The sequence below is a fragment of the Mytilus californianus genome, unplaced genomic scaffold (genome assembly GCF_021869535.1).
Source record: "Mytilus californianus isolate M0D057914Y unplaced genomic scaffold, xbMytCali1.0.p SCAF_26, whole genome shotgun sequence".
In the NCBI taxonomy this organism is placed as follows: Eukaryota; Metazoa; Mollusca; class Bivalvia; order Mytilida; family Mytilidae; genus Mytilus; species Mytilus californianus.
The window spans coordinates 2968972-2991107 of NW_026262675.1; the positions used below are offsets into that span (position 1 = coordinate 2968972).

The window sequence follows — 22136 nt, forward strand, 5'->3', positions numbered from 1 at the left end:
AAAGGTATCAACAGATTGTAGGGCCATGAATGTGCATATGTATATGAAATTAATATTATGCCATTGAATGATTATATTACCCATTTTTGCCTTTTTTGCAGAAACTATATTAGATAGAAACTTTAGATAGTATTAATGTTCAGCGAAATAAGGTCTACAAATAATTCAATATTTATGAAATTGTCAATTGACCCCATATAGTTATTGCCCTTGAATGAAAATTTTTACCAAATGTTTGCTTTTTTGCAGAGTTTATGATAGTTAAAGAGAAATTGTAAAAGCAAAAATGTGTTTTCCCCTGGAAACTATATCTACAAATAAGTAACAAATCTAAATTGTCAATTGAACCCTCATAGGAGTTAATGACACTGAAAGATGATTTTTACCAAATTGCATTTTTTGCAGAAACTATAATAGATACATAGAAACATGTTCAGCATAATAAGATCTACAAATAAGTCAACATGGCTGAAATGTTAAGTTTTGTCAATTTCATGTTATCTATAGCGAGGTATTGTATCTGCAGAAGAAGGAATTTTATCAAAAATATAAACAGTAATGTTGATCTCTTTAGACTATTTGAATACTCTAAAACATTATATAACTTACCTGTATGAATATTTGTGTTGTGTAAGATACATGAGAAATGTTTTTGAAAAACACTTTTTAAAATGCAATAAAATTGTGCAAGAGACTGAAGATGTCATTGCATTCAATATTTGATTATTGTGTTGATGATATATGTCATTATACATTAAACCATTGTTTTGTGAATATTCTTGTGTAATATGTCACATAATTATTGTATATAAATGTTGACTATTTATATAAATATAAAAAAATATTAAATTAAAAAAAAAAAAAACATGACTGAGGTTGTCAACCAACTATGGAGTTGGTTGACAATTTCAGTCATGTTTTTTTAGGACACATTTTTCCTTAATAATGATGATTATACCCATTTTGCCATTTTTGTCATAAACTTTAGTAGAAGATAGCCCAAAGATACCAAAGGGACAGTTAAAATCATTTGTCAAAAACAAAACCGACAATGCCATGGCAAAAACTGAAAACAGCAGTATACAAAAAACAACAGAGGAAACTAAAGACTGAGCAACATAAACCCTATAATGAATGGTACATATTATGTATTTACTTTATGCCATACATGTTGGGCAGAATAATTCATTTTCCATTTAATTACTGAAGCATGTGAGATCGTGTTACAAATTGAGAATTTCTATACTTTCCGACAGTGACCAGTACGCCATGAAGTACCTTATTGCCGGACTTTACATGTTGACCAAAGATACAAATCTCTCTGTGTTACCCTGGTTCCCAAGTAAACGCAAAAGAATAATCATGGTTCACTGGACAATGTAAGACTGACACTTATTCTAACTAAAAAAGGTCAAATAATAGCAAACAAGACATGGACTTGAAGACACATGAGCTCTTAAAACGGACAGTTATATTCGGCCTGATGTTGTGCAATAAAATTGTGCTTATGTTCACGGTTATTTGTTATATTCGTCAACCTAACCATCCTAAAAACTTTTTCTTATGAGCACTTACGGGATGACCATTTGATATTCTTTATTTTTACAAAAAAATCCATATGAAAGATTTGACAACATATTTTAAATTCTATTATAAAATAGATTAAGTTAGCACGATGGTAAATTTAAATGGGTAATTATGGTTGCAAATTCCATTGGTAATTTGAATTGAGATTATGACCATATCTTGAGGGAACGAATTTTGTGGGGGGAAAAGGGGGAAGGGGGGGGGGGGGGGGGGGGGGGTAAAAAGAAATTGTGGGGGATCAATTTTTTCTCATTTCAGATTTAAGAAATTAAAAAGAATTATTCTTCAATTTTTTTTATCAAATTTCAAATATTGAAAAATTTCAAGAAGTAATCTTTGATTGCACAGTATGACTCATTAGATTTGTAAAATTTTTGACCACATTTATTTATTTGTTATGCCGAATCTGACGGTGTATTTAGATTTTTAATTTTGGGTCCAGTTTTCAAATTGGTCTACATTAAGATCCAAAGGGTCCAAAATTAAACTTAGTTTGATTTTAACAAAAATTGAATATATTGGGTTCTTTGATATGCTGAATCTAACCATGTATTTAGATTTTTTATTTGTGGGCCCCGCTATCAAATTGGTTTATATTGAAGTCAAAAGGGTCCAAACTTAAACTTTGTTTGATTTCATCAAACATTGAATTATTGAGGTTCTTTGATATGCCAAATCAAACCGTGAATTTAGTTTATTAATTTTGGGTCCAGTTTTTATACGACCGCAAAAAAATTTTGTGGTCGTATATTGGTATGACGTTGGCGTCGTCGTCCGAAGACACATTGGTTTTCGCACTCTAACTTTAGTTTAAGTGAATGGATCTCTATGAAATTTTACCATAAGGTTCAATACCACAAAGGCAGGTGGGGATTGATTTTGGGGGTTATGGTACCAACAGTTAAGGAATTAGGGGCCAAAATTAAGCATTTTTGTAACTTCCAGACATAACTTATGTGTTAGTGTATGGATCTCTCTGACATTGTACCACAAGGTTCCATATCACAAAGGGAATGCTGGGATTGATTTTGGGGGTAAGTGCCTCCAAATTTTAGGAATTAGGGACCGAAAAGGGGCAAAAAACAAGCATTTTTCTAGTTTCATGACAATAACTTGTGTGTAAGTGTATGGATCTTTATGATATTGTACTACAAGGTTCCATATCACAAAGGGAAAGCTGGAATTGAGTTTGGGGGTAATTGCCCAAAACGTTTAGGAATAAGGGGCCAAAAATAAGCATTTTTCTAGTTTGCAGACAATAACTTGTGTTCAAGTGTATGGATCTCTCTGAAATTGTACTGCAAGGTACCATAGCACAAAGGGAAGGCTGGGATTGATTTTGGGGGTAATTTCCTTTAAAATTTTAGGAATTAGGGGCCATAAAGGGGCAAAAAACAAGCATTTTTCTAGTATCAGGACAATAACTTGTGTGTAAGTGTATGGATCTTTATGAAATTGTACTGCAAGGTTCCATATCACAAAGGGAAAGCTGGGTTTGAGTTTGGGGGTAATTGACCTTCACGTTTAGGAATTTGGGGCCAAAAAACAAGCATTTTTCTAGTTTCCAGACAATAACTTGTGTTCAAGTGTATGGATCTCTCTGAAATTGTACTGCAAGGTACCATACCACAAAGTGAAGGCTGGGATTGAGTTTGGGGTTGATGAATCATAAGGGGGTTCAAAAAATTGGGGGGGGGGATTTTTTTTCCTTTTTTTTTTTCTTTAAAATTTTCTATTTTAAATTGGTTATTTCTGATTAATATATAAAAGCAAATAATAATAATATGGTTTGAATTGGTGAATTAAAAATTTTTAAGTTCTTAGACCACATTCATTCTGTGTCAGAAACCTATGCTGTGTCAAATATTTAATTACAATCCAAATTCAGTGCTGTATCAAGCTTGAATGTTGTGTCCATACTTGCCCCAACTGTTCAGGGTTCGACCTCTTCGGTCGTATCAAGCTGCGCCCCAGCGGAGCATTTTATTTAAATTGGTCTTCATTAAGGTCCAAAGGGTCCAAAATTAAACTTAGTTTGATTTTAACAAAAATTGAATTCTTGGGGTTTTTTGATATGCTGAATCTAAACATGTATTTATATTTTTGATTATGGGCCCAGTTTTCAAGTTGGTCCAAGTTGGGGTCCAAAATTAAACTTTGTTTGATTTCAACAAAAATTGATATGCTGAATCTAACCATGTATTTTGATTTTTGGGCCCAGTTATCAAATTGGTCCACATTGAGATCAAAAGTGCCCAAAATTAAACTTTGTTTGATTTCACCAAAAATTGAATTCTTTGGATTCTTTGATATGATGAATCTAACCATGTATTTAGATTTTGGATATTGGACCATAATAGGTAAATTAAAAATTTTTAAGTTCTTAGACCACATTCATTCTGTGTCAGAAACCTATGCTGTGTCAAATATTTAATCACAATCCAAATTCAGAGCTGTATCAAGCTTGAATGTTGTGTCCATACTTGCCCCAACTGTTCAGGGTTCGACCTCTGCGGTCGTATCAAGCTGTGCCCAGCGGAGCATTTTATTTATATACATTTTATATGTCCATATAATGTATATAAATTGTACTAACCTGCAATTAAACCTTAACACTTTAATTAAAGGGGCATTAGCTACAAGATATGAAAAAAAAATTAGAATATGATTTTTGTTGTTATTTTTTTGTTCAATCATTAATAAAAGTGAAATAATGAAATAATAATTCGCTTTTAGCAGCCAATTTGGCTCAATTTTGTCAAAATAAGCAAAGTAACATCGCTGATGAATTATTCACTTGCAAGTGAATAATTTGACCTCATTGAATCCGTATTCATATGACCTTCAATTTAATCCATTAGCTAGAGATTGATTAAGCATGTATTAGTCGTGTCCAGTCATTAAATTTAAAAGGAAAATAATGTCAACATTGAAAGTGAAACAAAGGTGAACCATTTCATTGACTGATTCGATCCACAAAAAACATTCTTATACAGGTAAAAACCATGATTAAATTATTTTTTTAACCTATAACATGAAATCAAACAGACCTAGAAAAGTCCAATTGACGGAGTCGCGGGGTCTCTATTTAGGCATCGGAGGTCATCTCAATGGTTAATTAGATGGCGTATAGACTAAAATACTCACGAAATGCTGATATATATTTTCGAGTACATGCATTGTTAACTGTTTATTACAGACTTGGATATACGTTTTAGTATATTTTAAATCACACATGAGAATTTGAGTCAAATCGGTGAACATGAATTTGACAGCTAATGCCCCTTTAACTGTTAAATTTTGAATTTTTAACCGTTTACTTTTCTATTTTAACGGAAATCGAGATGGGTTGCAAGCGGACGGAAAAGTACCCTAAAATGAACTGTAGGGTAAACAGAAATTTTAACTTTACCGCTCACTCGACATAGAAGACCCTAAGTGTTTCAATTTAGAATATTATATCAGAGACATATATACACATATGTCTCTGATTATATCCTGGACATAATATATTATAAGGCTCCCAGATTACATAATTAAGGTATACCTGTTGTTTGTACATTACTCTGGTAGGCTTACGTTTTTAAACTTTCCAAGTGTTTGTTAACTTCGCAAGAATTTAAAATGGATATCAATTTCTATCCGTATGACCTATTTATTATCTGTGCCGGGTTGACCTTGAATAACTAAAATTAACTTACTGAGTATCACAACCTAAATATTTGACCATTGATAGAAATATTTATCGGTCAATTCTTACAAAGTTTGGGATTCGCCATGACAGTTGACGATCCTCTTAATTTGGTTTTAGCTTTAGCTACTGCAAGCACAATAAAATATATTGGTGCATCTTTGTGCAGGTTGAAGAAACTCGCCACATATGAGTTTGTAGGCAAAGTAACTGCATTGGATTTATATCCTGTTAAATCATGTGGAGCAATTTCGCTACAGTCGGCGAACTGTACCAGAGGTGGATTGAAGCATAGTGGTGTTACTGACAGGTGAGAGAAATTTTTAATAACATTAACTTTCAAATTTGCAGTAAAAAGAATAGCAGGAATATGTGTTTGATTGTTTCTGTTTCTAAGACATTTAATGACGGATTTCAAGTTATTTTTTTTCTGCATTTACTGTTGAAATAGCAAATAACCATATTCCAAGGAAACAAAGCTGCAATTGCTATACTTCTTGGTATATCTTCAGCAATACCAACATAGGAGAAAAAAATACATAATATTAAATATTATTGATTGTTTATTTCAAGATTTCAATAAACATACTCGCCTTTTCTTTATTTTGATAACTTTACCCCTAGAAAAACAAAAGTGGTAACTAGACTAGCTTAGTCTCTGTTAAACGTATTGATGCGTTTTGGAGAAAAACAAGATTTATTTAATAAAGCCAAATTATTCGTCCTAAAGAGACAATGGATTGTAATAAGAGAGGACCGATACAGGTCAACAGACAATACGAACCGAACATGGCACTGAAAACACCAAGTTAAAAAGCTAAATTATTTGTCATATTTATTTAGACACTGGATGGTCGTCAGAGATGGCGGGGTTAAGGTTAACATCCAACAAGAACCGAAAATGACACTTATAACACCAAGCATTCACGGTAATAAACTTTGTTTTGATGCGCCTGGAATGCCGACTCTGAAGGTGGAGAAAAATCCTAAAGAAGACCCATCACTATACGTGGATTGCAAGTAAGTCCTTATAGATATTTGAAACAATTTTTATTTGTATGGGTAGAATTCAGGGATGTGAAACTGCGTCTGTTACTGTTTTTCTTTCAACTACAGGTGTAAAAGATGGATTCCTCTTAACCTATTTTTTCTGTTGTTTATCCAGAGAAATATTTTGAAAATATTTATTTTCATATTTATGTATTTTACTGGTAAATGAACTTAGTTTTTTACAGTTAACATTCAGATTCAATCTCGAGGTTGTAGTTTTTCAGTCATCAATTACTTTTTCAAACCTTCATGAATTTTATGAAATTAGGACAAAAGCTTGTTAATGACCAAAATACAGTATCCAGAGCAAAATTTTTAAAATATTTATTTTCGGTTTTCCATATTTTACTGATAAATGGACTAAGTTTTTTTTTACAGTTAAAAGGGGGATACAGTCTGGGGTTAGAGTTTGTTACACATCAATTACTTTATCAATTAAACCTTAATAGAATTTTATATAACTTTGGCAGAAGCTTTTTTTATTATTAACAGTATGTCTGAAGCAAACTTTTGAAAATATATTTTTGTCATTTTCAATATTTTTCTGATATATGGACTTAGTTTTTTTTTTACAGTTAATATTTACAGACAGTCTGGTATTAAATTTTATATACATGAAAAATTTGTTAATCTTCATGAATTGTTATGAAACTTGGAAAGAAGCTGATCTTCAAGACTTTAAGAAAAAGTTTGATTTTTGTCAAGCCTGCGACTTCTGTCGCAGAAAGCGAGACATTGGGATAGTGATCCGGCGGCGGCGGCGGCGGCGTTAACTAACTACTTAAAAGCTTAATATTTCAGAAAGAAAAAAAGATCTGCATGCTTCATACTTTGTATATAGAAGCCTTATGCTATGAAGTTTCCGTCTGTCACATGTTCATTGTCATTGAACTCATTTTCACGGTTCAGTGAATACTTGAAAAAAGTTAGATTTTGTGTAATCTTAATTTCTCTCTTATTATGAGTAATAGGATAACTATATTTGGTATGTGCGTACCTTGCTAGGTCAGCATGTCTGTCAGACAGTTTTCACTTGACCTCGACCTCATTTCATGCATCAGTGAACAAGGTTAAGTTTTCGTGGTCAGGTCCATATCTCAGATACTATAAGCACTAGGTCTACTATATTTCGTGTATGGAAAGATTGCAAGGTGTCATCAGACCTTGACCCCATTTTCATGGTTCAGTGGTTAAAGTTAAGTTTTTGTGTTTTGGTCTGTTTTTCTGATACTGTATGCAAAAGGTCAACTATATTTGGTGTATGGAATAATTGTAAGATGTACATGTCTGTCTGGCAATTATCGTCTGACCTTGACCTCATTTTCATGATTCATTGGTCAATGTTAAGTTTTCATGTTTAATCTTGTTTCTTAGATACTATATGCAATATGTCAACTATATTTGGTGTATGGAATAATTGTAAGATGTACATGTCTGTCTGGCAGGGTTCATCTGACCATGACCTCATTTTTAAGGTTCATTGGTCAATATAAAGTTTTCATGGTTTGATTTATCTGACCTTGTCCTCATTTTCTTTGATCATGTTAAGTTTATGTCATACTTGTAGTAAAACTTTATATTTTTGACATAAAATCAATGGTCAATAAACTATGCGAGACATTTCAGCGTGTGCACTCTTTTTTTTTTAATTCTGTATTTTGCTAATCAATGGACATTACATTGTACACTGACATGTGCAGCAGCAATCGCAGGCGAGACACATGGTTCCACGGAAACCCCTAATGAATTATCTATTATTACCTTGTTGGTGTCCCAGTTAGCATAAACATGTATTGTTTTGTTTTACATAAAAGACCCAAAGTTAAGGCAATGACTGCAATGAACTGTGGAAAAGAAGCCTCGGAATGGATTAGTAAATATCTTGGTATAAAAGGAGCATATATCGTGGTATCCACGGAAAATATGGCAAAGCGAGACGTTAGTGAACTAGTTCCAAGGCCATGGTTAAATGTACCAGAAACGACTGATAAAGTGAGTTCAATACAAACAACTTTTGATTTAAGTAGATAATAGTTGTAATTTTGTCTGCATACTTCCAACTAATGGTTCATATTTTATGAATATTTAAAGATGCTTTTGTGTAATGGTTATGTAGAACAATGCAATAATCGTGCATTTGAAACTGATCAGAAATTATCAATGAATTCTTTCTTTCACATTTCAGGTGACTTTTTCTGAAGTTTCCATGTGTAATATAGCATTCGAAAACTCACTGAAAGATCTGAACAGCCGATTAGCAAACCCAGTTAGCATGGGCAACTTTCGACCAAATATTATAATAAATGGATCGCTTGCCTTTGACGAGGTACATGTTTGATAGAACTTTTTCAACCAGTCATATGAGCTTTGTGGCACCGTTAAAGTCCACAATTCATCTAAAGTCCACAACACCGCTAAAGTCCACAACAAATTTCCGATAAAATCCACAACGCAGTTAAAGTCCACAAACTTTCCGCTTAAGTCCACAAAATGACCTCCTCTAAAGTCCATAAGAAAACGCCGTTAAAGTCCACAATAACAAGTTCCGCTAAAGTCCACAAAAAACACCGTTAAAGTCCACAATTTTTTTTATAATTAGTTCTAACAGGAAAAATCTTATATTTTTCGTGTAGACGGGTAACAACACACAAATAAATCTGTCAGTAAATGTAAAACATGATCATAATTTTTTTTATACAAAACTACATTTGACGGCATTTACAGTCGGATTATTACAAACCATGTGTTGAAAGACGCAGAATTGTCTGAATATATATTTGTTTATTTGTTGGTCATAATTTTCTTCGGTTATTTTTGTTTTTCTCTTGATGCAAATCAAATTTTAGGATAAAAATATACTTTGTGTTTATATCACCAGAAATTAATAATTAACGCATCACAATGAATATATTACCAAATAAACATATAAACCTATGACAGTTCTGCTTCTACTGGTAACAATTTTGATTAAAATCCTACATTAAGTAGTCCCTAAATATTTTTATGAAAAAACGTAGATTTTCAATATACATGTATATATAACAACAAATTGTAGGTGACAAATCCTTCTGACCATTTACTAAATATCCCACTTCTTCTTTCGTTCATAGAACACAATACGTATGCCTCACATTTTCTAAAAGAGCATAGTGTTTATCCGTATCGCCTATTATTTACAGAAACCTATCAATGCACATGATGTCAAGGTGAGATAAATCTTTTCAGACAGACATAAATTCATCCCATGATGATATACCAAAATAAGTTAACTTATCGCTTAGAGTATCTCGGAAGCAAACATCACCAAGAAATAAGAACTTTGACTAATGAATCATCAAATTGAGTCATGAAAATATGACACAGACCAGACAGACAGTCATGTACACATTACAACCATTCAATACACAAGATGTATACATGACTTTAATATCACTTATAATATCTGAGAAACTGACAAAACTATATATTAAGTATTTCAGTTTAATTCTATTAGTCTTCTCACAAGTACAAAGCTGGCTTGACGGTTTTTGTAGTAAAGTTCCTAATTATTCTAAAAACTTATCTTCCAACATTATATGTACTTTCAATAACTTCAATTTCAGTGAGCATTTTAACTCAATTTCATACTTATCAAGCTAATACAGGAGATTAACTGATAAAGTTACAATGTAGCGTGACTTTTGTATTTTAAATTAGTTAAAATTTTTATTTCATATTTTGATTCTAGATAAATTTGACAAATTTCTTAAAATTAGGCAGACCGCACGCGTACTTTTGAATAAGCCTGTACGTCTACGGTTTGGACCATATACGCGTTCTTTTTCAAAATACGCATACGGTCGGACTGTACGCGTACGGTCTGCCAGATTATAAGAAGTTGGTCAAGTTTATTAGATACAAATGTATATTACAGATCAAAACAACTGAAATCTCGAATAATTATTAATATAAAAAGTTCAAGTGTAATTGGAATAAAAACTTATTGTTTTAACTATTTAAAAGTTAATCTCCTGTATATAACGACAGATTACAGAAAATACTGGACAGAAATTATAAAAAATCTGTTCAAAATACAATGAGAAAATATAATAAAAAAGTTTCGCAAAATAATGCAAAGATTGAAAAAAGGTACCTTTGTTACTGTGAGAAAAGCATCGGGGGATGTAGGGTTGATGATAATATTAGTAAGGATGCAAGTTTGTACAAACTGTCATGTGAATTTGGCATATTGAACTCTTGTTATGTTATGGGTGATATAGAACTTTTGACACGCAAAATTGAAACTGCACATTAGAAAACAGAAGGAATTTCATTGCATGCTGCCGCAAAACAAGCAAGCTTGTCTCTTGCAAGCAAGAGATGCAAATGCAAAGGAACATGTTTATGTGTTACATATTTGTTATTCGTTCATTTTTTTGTACATAAATTAGGCCGTTAGTTTTCTCGTTTGAATTGTTTTACATTGTCATTTCGGGGCCTTTTATAGCTGACTGTGCGGTATGGGCTTTGCTCATTGTTGAAGGCCGTATGGTGACCTATAGTTGTTTCATTTGGTCTCTTGTGGAGAGTTGTCTCATTGACAATCATACCACATCTTCTTTTTTATATGCATGAACAAAATATGTAAATGTAAGAAATTTGATGTTCCTTGTGGCAGCAAGTGTCACCCTGGGCGAGAGTGCCAAAATAGGATTTAGTTAGACAATTAAATACAGAATTATTTAATTTCAATTGATTTAATGTTAACTAATAAACTTTATTCATCTTATTGTAATAATATTAATTTGTAATACTCAATAAAAGTTTTTTGATAATTTTTTGTCTAAAACAAACCCATATGGTCCAAATACATGTATGGTCCAGCTCGTTTTAGACCGTATGAGAATACTCGTACGGTCCGACCGTACGCGTATGGTCGGACTGTACGAGTATATGCATACAATCCGGACCGTACGCGTACGGTCCAAATACTCATATGGTCTGGAACAGATACAAATGTACATTACAGATCAACATAACTGAAATCTTAGATTAATACACAAAGTTCAATTGCAATTGAAATAAAAAATTAAAGTTTTAGCTATTAAAAACAACACGTTCATTTGATATGTTAATCTCCTGTACTTAGCCTGTCAGTAATACATGAAATTGAATAATGCCCGCAGAAATAGATTTTATTGGAAGTAAACATAATGTGGGAAGACACGTTTATAGAATATTTAGGAACTTTACTAAAAAATGCAAATTTTAAGGAATGTGCATGAACAAAACATGTAAAAAATCAAATTTTCCTTGTGGGCGAGAGTGCCAAAAAGAAAATAAATCATTCATTTCAATTGATTGAATGTTCACTTATTCACTTTAATCATGTAATTGTAACAATATTAGTTTAAGATTTTAACAAATGCCTGTCTAAAATCAACCAATATGGTCCAAATACACGTGTATGTATACTGCATCCGCGTATAATTTATTCAATTCATCTTCAATGCATTCTGAAACATGCAAATTATTTTCATTTACCTGTGTATTATATGACGTAATTGTTTTTCAAATTTGATGTTTTTCTAAAATTGTTTAACATTTCACAGAAGGTTTATACTTTGACTTTAATAATTCATCCCTTATTTTTATTAACTCTGTATTTACATTGTATCACAGATCAAATTTATTCGTTCATTGTGTGTTTATTTGTATCACTTCGTTTTTTGATTGAGTTAAGTCATTCCCATTGATATTTTATAGTGTGTCTTTCTATGTTGTGATGTTATACTACTATTTCAGAAAAGGGAATAAGCCTGTACGTCTACGGTTTGGACCATATACGCGTTCTTTTTCAAAATACGCATACGGTCGGACTGTACGCGTACGGTCTGCCAGATTATAAGAAGTTGGTCAAGTTTATTAGATACAAATGTATATTACAGATCAAAACAACTGAAATCTCGAATAATTATTAATATAAAAAGTTCAAGTGTAATTGGAATAAAAACTTATTGTTTTAACTATTTAAAAGTTAATCTCCTGTATATAACGACAGATTACAGAAAATACTGGACAGAAATTATAAAAAATCTGTTCAAAATACAATGAGAAAATATAATAAAAAAGTTTCGCAAAATAATGCAAAGATTGAAAAAAGGTACCTTTGTTACTGTGAGAAAAGCATCGGGGGATGTAGGGTTGATGATAATATTAGTAAGGATGCAAGTTTGTACAAACTGTCATGTGAATTTGGCATATTGAACTCTTGTTATGTTATGGGTGATATAGAACTTTTGACACGCAAAATTGAAACTGCACATTAGAAAACAGAAGGAATTTCATTGCATGCTGCCGCAAAACAAGCAAGCTTGTCTCTTGCAAGCAAGAGATGCAAATGCAAAGGAACATGTTTATGTGTTACATATTTGTTATTCGTTCATTTTTTTGTACATAAATTAGGCCGTTAGTTTTCTCGTTTGAATTGTTTTACATTGTCATTTCGGGGCCTTTTATAGCTGACTGTGCGGTATGGGCTTTGCTCATTGTTGAAGGCCGTATGGTGACCTATAGTTGTTTCATTTGGTCTCTTGTGGAGAGTTGTCTCATTGACAATCATACCACATCTTCTTTTTTATATGCATGAACAAAATATGTAAATGTAAGAAATTTGATGTTCCTTGTGGCAGCAAGTGTCACCCTGGGCGAGAGTGCCAAAATAGGATTTAGTTAGACAATTAAATACAGAATTATTTAATTTCAATTGATTTAATGTTAACTAATAAACTTTATTCATCTTATTGTAATAATATTAATTTGTAATACTCAATAAAAGTTTTTTGATAATTTTTTGTCTAAAACAAACCCATATGGTCCAAATACATGTATGGTCCAGCTCGTTTTAGACCGTATGAGAATACTCGTACGGTCCGACCGTACGCGTATGGTCGGACTGTACGAGTATATGCATACAATCCGGACCGTACGCGTACGGTCCAAATACTCATATGGTCTGGAACAGATACAAATGTACATTACAGATCAACATAACTGAAATCTTAGATTAATACACAAAGTTCAATTGCAATTGAAATAAAAAATTAAAGTTTTAGCTATTAAAAACAACACGTTCATTTGATATGTTAATCTCCTGTACTTAGCCTGTCAGTAATACATGAAATTGAATAATGCCCGCAGAAATAGATTTTATTGGAAGTAAACATAATGTGGGAAGACACGTTTATAGAATATTTAGGAACTTTACTAAAAAATGCAAATTTTAAGGAATGTGCATGAACAAAACATGTAAAAAATCAAATTTTCCTTGTGGGCGAGAGTGCCAAAAAGAAAATAAATCATTCATTTCAATTGATTGAATGTTCACTTATTCACTTTAATCATGTAATTGTAACAATATTAGTTTAAGATTTTAACAAATGCCTGTCTAAAATCAACCCATATGGTCCAAATACACGTGTATGTATACTGCATCCGCGTATAATTTATTCAATTCATCTTCAATGCATTCTGAAACATGCAAATTATTTTCATTTACCTGTGTATTATATGACGTAATTGTTTTTCAAATTTGATGTTTTTCTAAAATTGTTTAACATTTCACAGAAGGTTTATACTTTGACTTTAATAATTCATCCCTTATTTTTATTAACTCTGTATTTACATTGTATCACAGATCAAATTTATTCGTTCATTGTGTGTTTATTTGTATCACTTCGTTTTTTGATTGAGTTAAGTCATTCCCATTGATATTTTATAGTGTGTCTTTCTATGTTGTGATGTTATACTACTATTTCAGAAAAGGGAGGAGGTTTGGTACCATTAAAACGTTTAATCCCGCTGCAATTGTTTGCACCTGTCCTAAGTCAGGAATCTGATGTTCAGTGGTTGTCGTTTTTTTATGTGGTTCATAAGTGTTTCTCGTTTCTCGTTTTTAGCTCACCGGGGCCCAAAGGGCCCCATGTGAGCTTATGCCATCACTTGGCGTCCGTCGTCGTCCGTCGTCTGTCGTCGTCGCCTGTCGTCGTAAACTATTTCAAAAATTTTCTCCTCTGAAACTACTAAACCAAATACCTTCAAACTTTAACTAAATGTTCCTTAGGGTATCTAGTTAATAAATTGTATCCGAAGTTTTGATCCATCGACAAACATGACCGCCATGGCTAAAAATAGAACATAGGGATCAAATGTAGTTTTTGGCTTATATCTCAAAAACTAAAGCTTTTAGAGCAAATCTGACATGGGGTAAAAATTGTTCAATTGGTCAACATCTATCAGCTCTGAAATTTTTAGACGACTCGAACAACCCATTGTTGGGTTGCTGCCACCGAATTGGTAGTTTTAACAAAATTTTGCAGTTTTTTGTTATTATTTTGAATATTATTATAGATATATATAAACTGTAAGCAGCAATAATGTTCAGCAAAGTAAGATCTACAAAAAAGTTAATATGACCATAATTGTCAATTGACCCCTTAAGGAGTTATTGCCCTTTAAAGACAATTTTACACAATTTGTTCATCAAGTTTGCTAACATTTAAAAATCTTCTCCTCTGAAACTACTGGGCCAATTACCTTCAAACTTTAACTAAATGTTCCTTAGGGTATCTTGTTTATAAATTGTATCCGAAGTTTGTATCCATCGACAAACATGGCCGCCATGGCTAAAAATAGAACATAAGGGTCAAATGCAGTTTTTGGCTTATATCTCAAAAACTAAATCTTTTAGAACAAATGTGACATGGAGTAAAATTGTTTAATTGGTCAAGATCTATCGGCCCTGAAATTATCAGACGAATCGAACAACCCATTGTTGGGTTGCTGCCACCGAATTGGTAGTTTTAACAAAATTTTGCAGTTTTTTGTTATTATTTTGAATATTATTATAGATATATATAAACTGTAAGCAGCAATAATGTTCAGCAAAGTAAGATCTACAAAAAAGTTAATATGACCATAATTGTCAATTGACCCCTTTAGGAGTTATTGCCCTTTAAAGACAATTTTACACAATTTGTTCATCAAGTTTGCTAACATTTAAAAATCTTCTCCTCTGAAACTACTGGGCCAATTACCTTCAAACTTTAACTAAATGTTCCTTAGGGTATCTTGTTTATAAATTGTATCCGAAGTTTGTATCCATCGACAAACATGGCCGCCATGGCTAAAAATAGAACATAAGGGTCAAATGCAGTTTTTGGCTTATATCTCAAAAACTAAATCTTTTAGAACAAATGTGACATGGAGTAAAATTGTTTAATTGGTCAAGATCTATCGGCCCTGAAATTATCAGACGAATCGAACAACCCATTGTTGGGTTGCTGCCACCGAATTGGTAGTTTTAACAAAATTTTGCAGTTTTTTGTTATTATTTTGAATATTATTATAGATATATATAAACTGTAAGCAGCAATAATGTTCAGCAAAGTAAGATCTACAAAAAAGTTAATATGACCATAATTGTCAATTGACCCCTTTAGGAGTTATTGCCTTTAAAGACAATTTTACACAATTTGTTCATCAAGTTTGCTAACATTTAAAAATCTTCTCCTCTGAAATACAGGTGAGCGATTCAGGCTCTTGAGAGCCTCTTGTTTATATAGATTAGACCGTTGGTTTTCCCGTTTGAATGGTTTTACACTAGTAATTTTTGGGGCCCTTTATAGCTTGCTGTTCGGAGTGAGCCTAGGCTCCGTGTTGAAGACCGTACCTTGACCTATAATGGTTTACTTTTATAAATTGTGACTTGGATTGAGAGTTATATCATTGGCACTCATACCACATCTTCCTATATCTAAATACATTTTCCTTTTTGAAAACCAAACAAACATACAAACCAATAAGTGATGGAAATCTGCTTAGCCCCACAAAATGCTTGTGTGAAATTCTTCATCATTATTTTGATTTCAAACAAGAACATTATGGTTTAACGTCTATTTTTTAGATTTACGGACCGTTTTGGCTGCTGTGGAGCCTAAGAGACACTGAATGGATTTCTTTCTTATGTTTTATAGATCGTTGCAAAGGAAATTTCAATGTCAAATATAGGCTCCAAGATTTGTCAGTGTCTCCAGCATATACATAAAGAGAACGTTATGTTTGAGTTTCTTGTGGATGTACACATGTTTACTAAAGAATACAAAAAGAGCACCATAGCTAGATAACTTTTCAGAATTGTTGTCTGTTTGAAAGATAGAGAATCGCAATACAAAGAGCAAATTTATTGGGGATCAAAATCAGGTACTATAATCTTTTCATTTATCAAAAATATAATTCAAGCTGATAAGAAAAACTTTCCAAGAACAAAAGTCCATGCTTTTTATTAGATCTATTCTATCGGGATAAAAAAAAAAGCGAATCGATTTTTTTTGATAATAAAAAAAAATTGTGTGGACTTTAACGATGCTTTTTTGTGGACTTTATCGGAACTTGTTTTTGTGGACTTTAACGGTGTTTTTTTGTGGACTTTAGCGGAGGTCATTTTGTGGACTTTAGCGGAAAGTTTGTGGACTTTAACGGCGTTGTGGACTTTAGCGGAAATTTGTTGTGGACTTTAGAGAAATTGTGGACTTTAACGGTGCCACATTTAACGGTGCCACAGAGCTTCTTTTTTTTATTTCTAGCTAGCAAAATTGTCAAGTTTCATCACCATGGACAAAATCAATAGTCCATTTAAAAGGTTTTGTCGTGACAGTTAATAATACATCTGGTTTATAGGGATGATCATTTGAACAGTTTTTAATATATTTAAAAAGAAACTATATCAGAGCACAGGGTATAACCATCACAGATAAAAAAAATAGGGTTTACTGAAAGGTTGTAATGAGGATTAATACTTCTTAGTATATAGGGTTTAAGGATGGGAAATGGGCGTTTTTAAAGCTACTTATTTATTCATTAACGATATACAGGGGGTTGGGATATGTCCCCTAACCGATGATGAACAAGAAAGGTCATGTAAAGACTTTAAGACTATATATAGTTCACGGGTGGTGATGTGAGTGATATTTATTGATTTATTATACTAGTATGAGGGACTGAGCATGACCCCAATGGGCAAACCCTAGTTGCATTTTTAAAAAGGTCATGACAAGCAAGAATATAGATGGTTTTTGGTGGACATCAACAAAACAATGACCTTGAAAGTCAAAGTAAAATGTCATTAATAATATTCCATTGTGCGCGACATGTCGTCTTGATGTGTTTGTACTCATGTGCCAAATGTCAAAGGATAAAAAAAGTTATGTTCCGGGCAATAAAATGACCAAAAAATCAAATATTTTGACCTTGAAGTTGAAGGTTAATTAAGATGATATGCGACACACGTCTTATGGTAATGCAACTTCATGCCAAATATCATAAGCCAGACAAAAAAGTTATGGCCCGGAAAGGTTATATGAGAAGAACCGGAAGAAGAAGAAGAGGAAAAAAACAGTAGGTGAAACACTTCTAAGTCGAATGGAGACATAGAAATGTAAGAAGGTACTATCATAAGCTAAAAGAAGACTAAAAAATTTCTGAAAACACCACACTTATAGCTGTAGATTGAAGGACACAAACTCCATCAAAACCTATAGGACAAACCAAGGTGCTCCGAAATAGTTAGTGCTGATTAACTGGTAAAACCTGTCGTAGTTAGTGCTGATTCACTAGTAAAACCCGTCGTAGTTAGTGCTGATTCACTAGTAAAACCCGTCGTAGTTAGTGCTGATTCACTAGTAAAACACGTTTTATTCCTCACGAAATAATAAAAACATATGAACACTCCTTCCATTGAAACTTCTTTCCAGGACAATTGGCTGGAGATGAGAATCGGTGATAGTGTTTACATGCGAATATTAGAACCAAACCCAAGGTAAATTTATTTCTCAATTGTTGAATGCATTGTTCTTTGAGAATATATCATGTTATTTTATTCACTATATTAGAGAAACCCAGTCGAAACCTGCATATGAATCAGATTGCGTTCAACCATTACTTTCTCTGTACGGTGGTCGATATTTTATAATTATATCAAAACGATTTTTTTGGTAATTAGCCTTAAGTTGATCGCCTACCACAGAAAACTGAGATTTCTTTTACAATATAAAACAATAAGATGTGGTATGATTGCCCATGTAGGTCACCGTACGGCCTTCAACAATAAGCAAAACCCATTCCACATATTCAGCTATAAAAGGCCACGAAATGACAAATGTAAAACAATTCAAACGAGAAAACTAACAGCCTGATTTATGTACAAAACAATGAAAGAAAAACAAATATTGATATACAGCAACAAACGACAACCACTGAATTACAGGCTCCTGACTTGTGACATGCACATACATAATGTTGCGTGGTTAAACATGTTTGCTGGAACGAACCCCTCCCCTAACCTGTGACAGTGGTGTAACAATACAACATAAGAACAAACTATAAAAAGCAGCTGAAAAGGCTTAACTCATCAGCTCGATACAAAGCAGGAAAACAAAAACACAGAACGGACGTGTCAGGGATTTTTTTTTTGGCTTGACTACAATGGAATCGAATTTGAAAAAACGAAAATGTAGCATTGAAATTTGATAAACATACAAAAACAGGATGTAGTTGCTTGCATCAAATTAAATGTTGTAAGTCGCTATCTACTTTGCTAATTGATATCATATTATGTGGTGTATTTTTTTTCTCGTTGTTGTGAACTTAAGTTTTTGATATTCGAAGCTATCTTAAAGCTTATATTGGTTTTACATACCGTATATTCATTACATGTAATAGTCTGATATATAGTTTGTTTACTAATTGATTTATAATTGACTATGGTAGTGAAGACAGACAATTATGTTGTATTGAGCTCCCAAACTTTGCTGTAACTTGATCAATACTTAATCAAAAGGGAGCTGATTGTTTTTATTAAATGGGTTTTCAATGTGGTATTTGTACTCGGATTTTGTTTCTAGCCTCCAAGTATATGATTATACCTGTTCATTGTAGGTGTTTACTGATAACTGTAGCACCGGACGGGAAGAGAGACTCTAACGCTGAGCCATTGAAAACACTCAGAAAGTATGCTCCAGTTTTATTATAAAACTTAACATTGATGATTATATATAGCACTTGGTTATAAAAGCTTGTGAATAAAATCTCGCAGATATTTTTGTTATATCAACATCATAAAAGAAACACTGTAAAAGAAAAGTCTATTTGCATACACGAAGAAAAGCAGTTTTTGCATTTATAATAGAAAATTTCCCTTTTATTTTCATGATATACTTAAATATTTATAGCCGTATAATTAATAATTATTTGTGTAAATTTCAGATTTAGAAAGACAAAACCTTACGGTGATTCTCCATTATTTGGTGTTAACACAGCAATAGATAGAGAAGGTATAATCAAGATTGGAGACCCAGTGTATGTCTTGCGGAAACCAGTAACATAGAATCATAACCTGTGCAGAAATATTAAGAAACATTTGAGAAACAGGCCTTTCAGACATTATTTCCGAAATATATGTATTTTTTTCTGAAATATTCACATGTATCTGCATTAAAGTTTATAGTCAAGACTTAAGCCACATGTAGTGTTTATTTAATCTTCCATTTGTCATATGAAATGTTAATGTTGATTAAAGATTGATTGATTGAGGTCATTTGTAGCTTAAACTATGTATGGGTTTTGCTGTAAGTTGAAGACCGTACGGGGACCTGTAGTTGCTTAAATCTACGTCATTTGGTCTCTGGTGAATAGTTGTCTCACTGGCAATCATACCATATCTTTACTTATTTTTATATCGATTGTTTTATTCCTAGCGTCCAGTGGTAATTATTTCATGCATATTTGGGAAGAGTGTTGCATAAAGAAGGAATATGCATGACTCATGCATAATTTAGATTTTTTTTGGCAATGATCTGTCAACTGGAGTAATTAAATAGAATGTTGTATCCACAGACCAGTTAAAACAAATCCAAGTACAAACAGATACATACGGGATTTAAAAAATAGGAATGGTGGGGCAACAGGTGTATCGTTAGGATATAAACCTCCTACTATGAAAGCATATCTTGGTATCACTTGATTAAGTAGAGTAAAATCCAGTTTTAACTATTAGTTTTGGGACAAGACGAAACCGGTAACAATGTCAACATGGATTCATGACAGAGTAAAAAAGTCTTCAGGAGGTTTAAATAAAGAGGCACAAAAAGTATCAACTAATCAGTGACGGAGACCATGTGAAGTCATTTCAGTCGTCCTTCTTCATAGTTTTGAGTATTTTTTTTTTAAAGTTTTATGTCAATGAGAAGTTGTCTTTAAATGTCACTGCTTTGTGTAGAAGTTAACGATGTAAATTTACAGTATGAAAAAGAAGGTAGACGGAAAAAGAAAAAGACAAACAAACAACAGTACACAAAACACAACATAGAAAACCAAAGACTGAGCAACACGAACCCCACCAAAAACTGGGGGTGATCTCATGTGCTCCGGAAGGGTAAGTAGATCCTGCTCCACATATGGCACCCGTCGTGTTGCTCATGTTAGTACAAAACCGGTGATAAGTTTAATTCGGTAGGTCACATTCGAGGAAAAGGGGACGGTATTGTAGTTACGACAATTGGAACATATCCGTTGTCATCTGTGAAACGGATATTCCATAACAGTCAATCAACTCGTGATGGCGTCCGTAAAATTTACGAAGGGACGATTTCAACTTCACCACTTGGAACTCTTGGTTTAATAGCTTCTTTGTGAGCAGCAACCCTCTATCAAGGAAATCATGATAGGAAATACAAGCCCTGGAATATCGTATCAATTGTGAGATATATACTCCGTATGCAGGTGCTGCTGGAATGTTGCTACATAGAAATGGGAAGTTCACAATTGGGAAGCTGAAATCATCTCTTTTGTCGTAAAATTTTGTTTTCAACCGACCATCATTTTCAATTTCTAGATTTAAGACATGTAAGTCAAGATATGAGACCAGCTTAACTGTATCTGTTGTATCCTTTATCTAAAGTTCAATGGGATAGATGCGTTCAATATAGTCACCAAATTTTGAAGTATTTAGTGAGAGAACATCATCTATATAGCGGGAAGTGAGGTTAAAGGATACTGCTTACTTCTTTTCTTTCTTCCTAAGAAGTTCCTGTATGAGGTCAGCCTCATATCAATAAAAGAACAAGTCGGCAAGAAGAGGAGCACAGTTGGTTCCCATGGGAATAACGATTGTTTGTTGAAAAACACGTCCTCCAAACGTGACAAATATGTTGTCAATCAAGAAATCAAGCATCTTGATAATGTCTGTTTCAGCGTATTTTTTGTTAGGATCAGAGCAATAACTCGAATGAGGATTCGTCTGAGGATTTAGTTAATAGAAAAGGCTTGCATTTTCCCCTATGTTCTATTTTTAGCAAAGACAAGCGGGGTCGTCGGACACATTTATAAACTAGAAACCTCAATAATGATTGTGGCCAAGTTTGGTTAAATTTGGCCCGGTAGTTTCAGAGAAGATTTTTGTAAATGTTAACGGACGACGACGGACGATAGACGACGGATGACGGACGCAAATTGATGAGAAAAACTCACTTGGCCTTGCGGCCATGTGAGCTAAAATGTTTCCCTTTGGCCCCTTTTTGGCTCAAAATTCTTAAACGGTTAGGGCCATACCCCCAAAATAAATCCCAACCATCCTTTTGTGGTATGGAATCTTGTGGTACAATTTCATAGAGATTCATAAACTTATACTCAAGTTATTGTCTGGAAATCAAATATCTTCAGACGACGACGACATCGCCATACCATTATACAGCCGCAAATTTTTGCGGTCGTATAA

General features: G+C 33.0%; 1 protein-coding gene across 2 annotated transcripts; it reads left to right on the plus strand.

The window, feature by feature from the left end:
- The first annotated feature begins 5155 nt into the window (after positions 1–5155).
- On the plus strand, positions 5156–19879 carry LOC127732700 (mitochondrial amidoxime reducing component 2-like). 2 transcript variants are annotated; one of them, XM_052241875.1, is made up of 7 exons: positions 5242–5588; positions 6122–6298; positions 8143–8320; positions 8514–8654; positions 18118–18182; positions 19301–19372; positions 19628–19879. In XM_052241875.1, the coding sequence occupies exons 1-7, from the start codon at positions 5365–5367 to the stop codon at positions 19746–19748; spliced, it is 978 nt and encodes a 325-aa protein (XP_052097835.1). In that variant the 5' UTR covers positions 5242–5364; the 3' UTR covers positions 19749–19879. The 2 variants fall into 2 exon arrangements, with proteins under 2 accessions (XP_052097836.1, XP_052097835.1); XM_052241876.1 differs by lacking the exons at positions 18118–18182; positions 19301–19372; positions 19628–19879 and adding an exon at positions 16272–16563 and having other exon boundaries at positions 5156–5588.
- The last annotated feature ends 2257 nt before the right edge of the window (positions 19880–22136 follow it).

Coding starts and splice junctions, on each gene's coding strand:
- LOC127732700 (XM_052241875.1), top strand. CDS start 5,365: ATGACAGTTGACGATCCTCTTAATTTGGTTTTAGCTTTAGCTACTGCA. Junction 8,321..8,513: donor TACCAGAAACGACTGATAAA/GTGAGTTCAATA, acceptor TTCACATTTCAG/GTGACTTTTTCTGAAGTTTC. Junction 19,373..19,627: donor CCATTGAAAACACTCAGAAA/GTATGCTCCAGT, acceptor TGTAAATTTCAG/ATTTAGAAAGACAAAACCTT.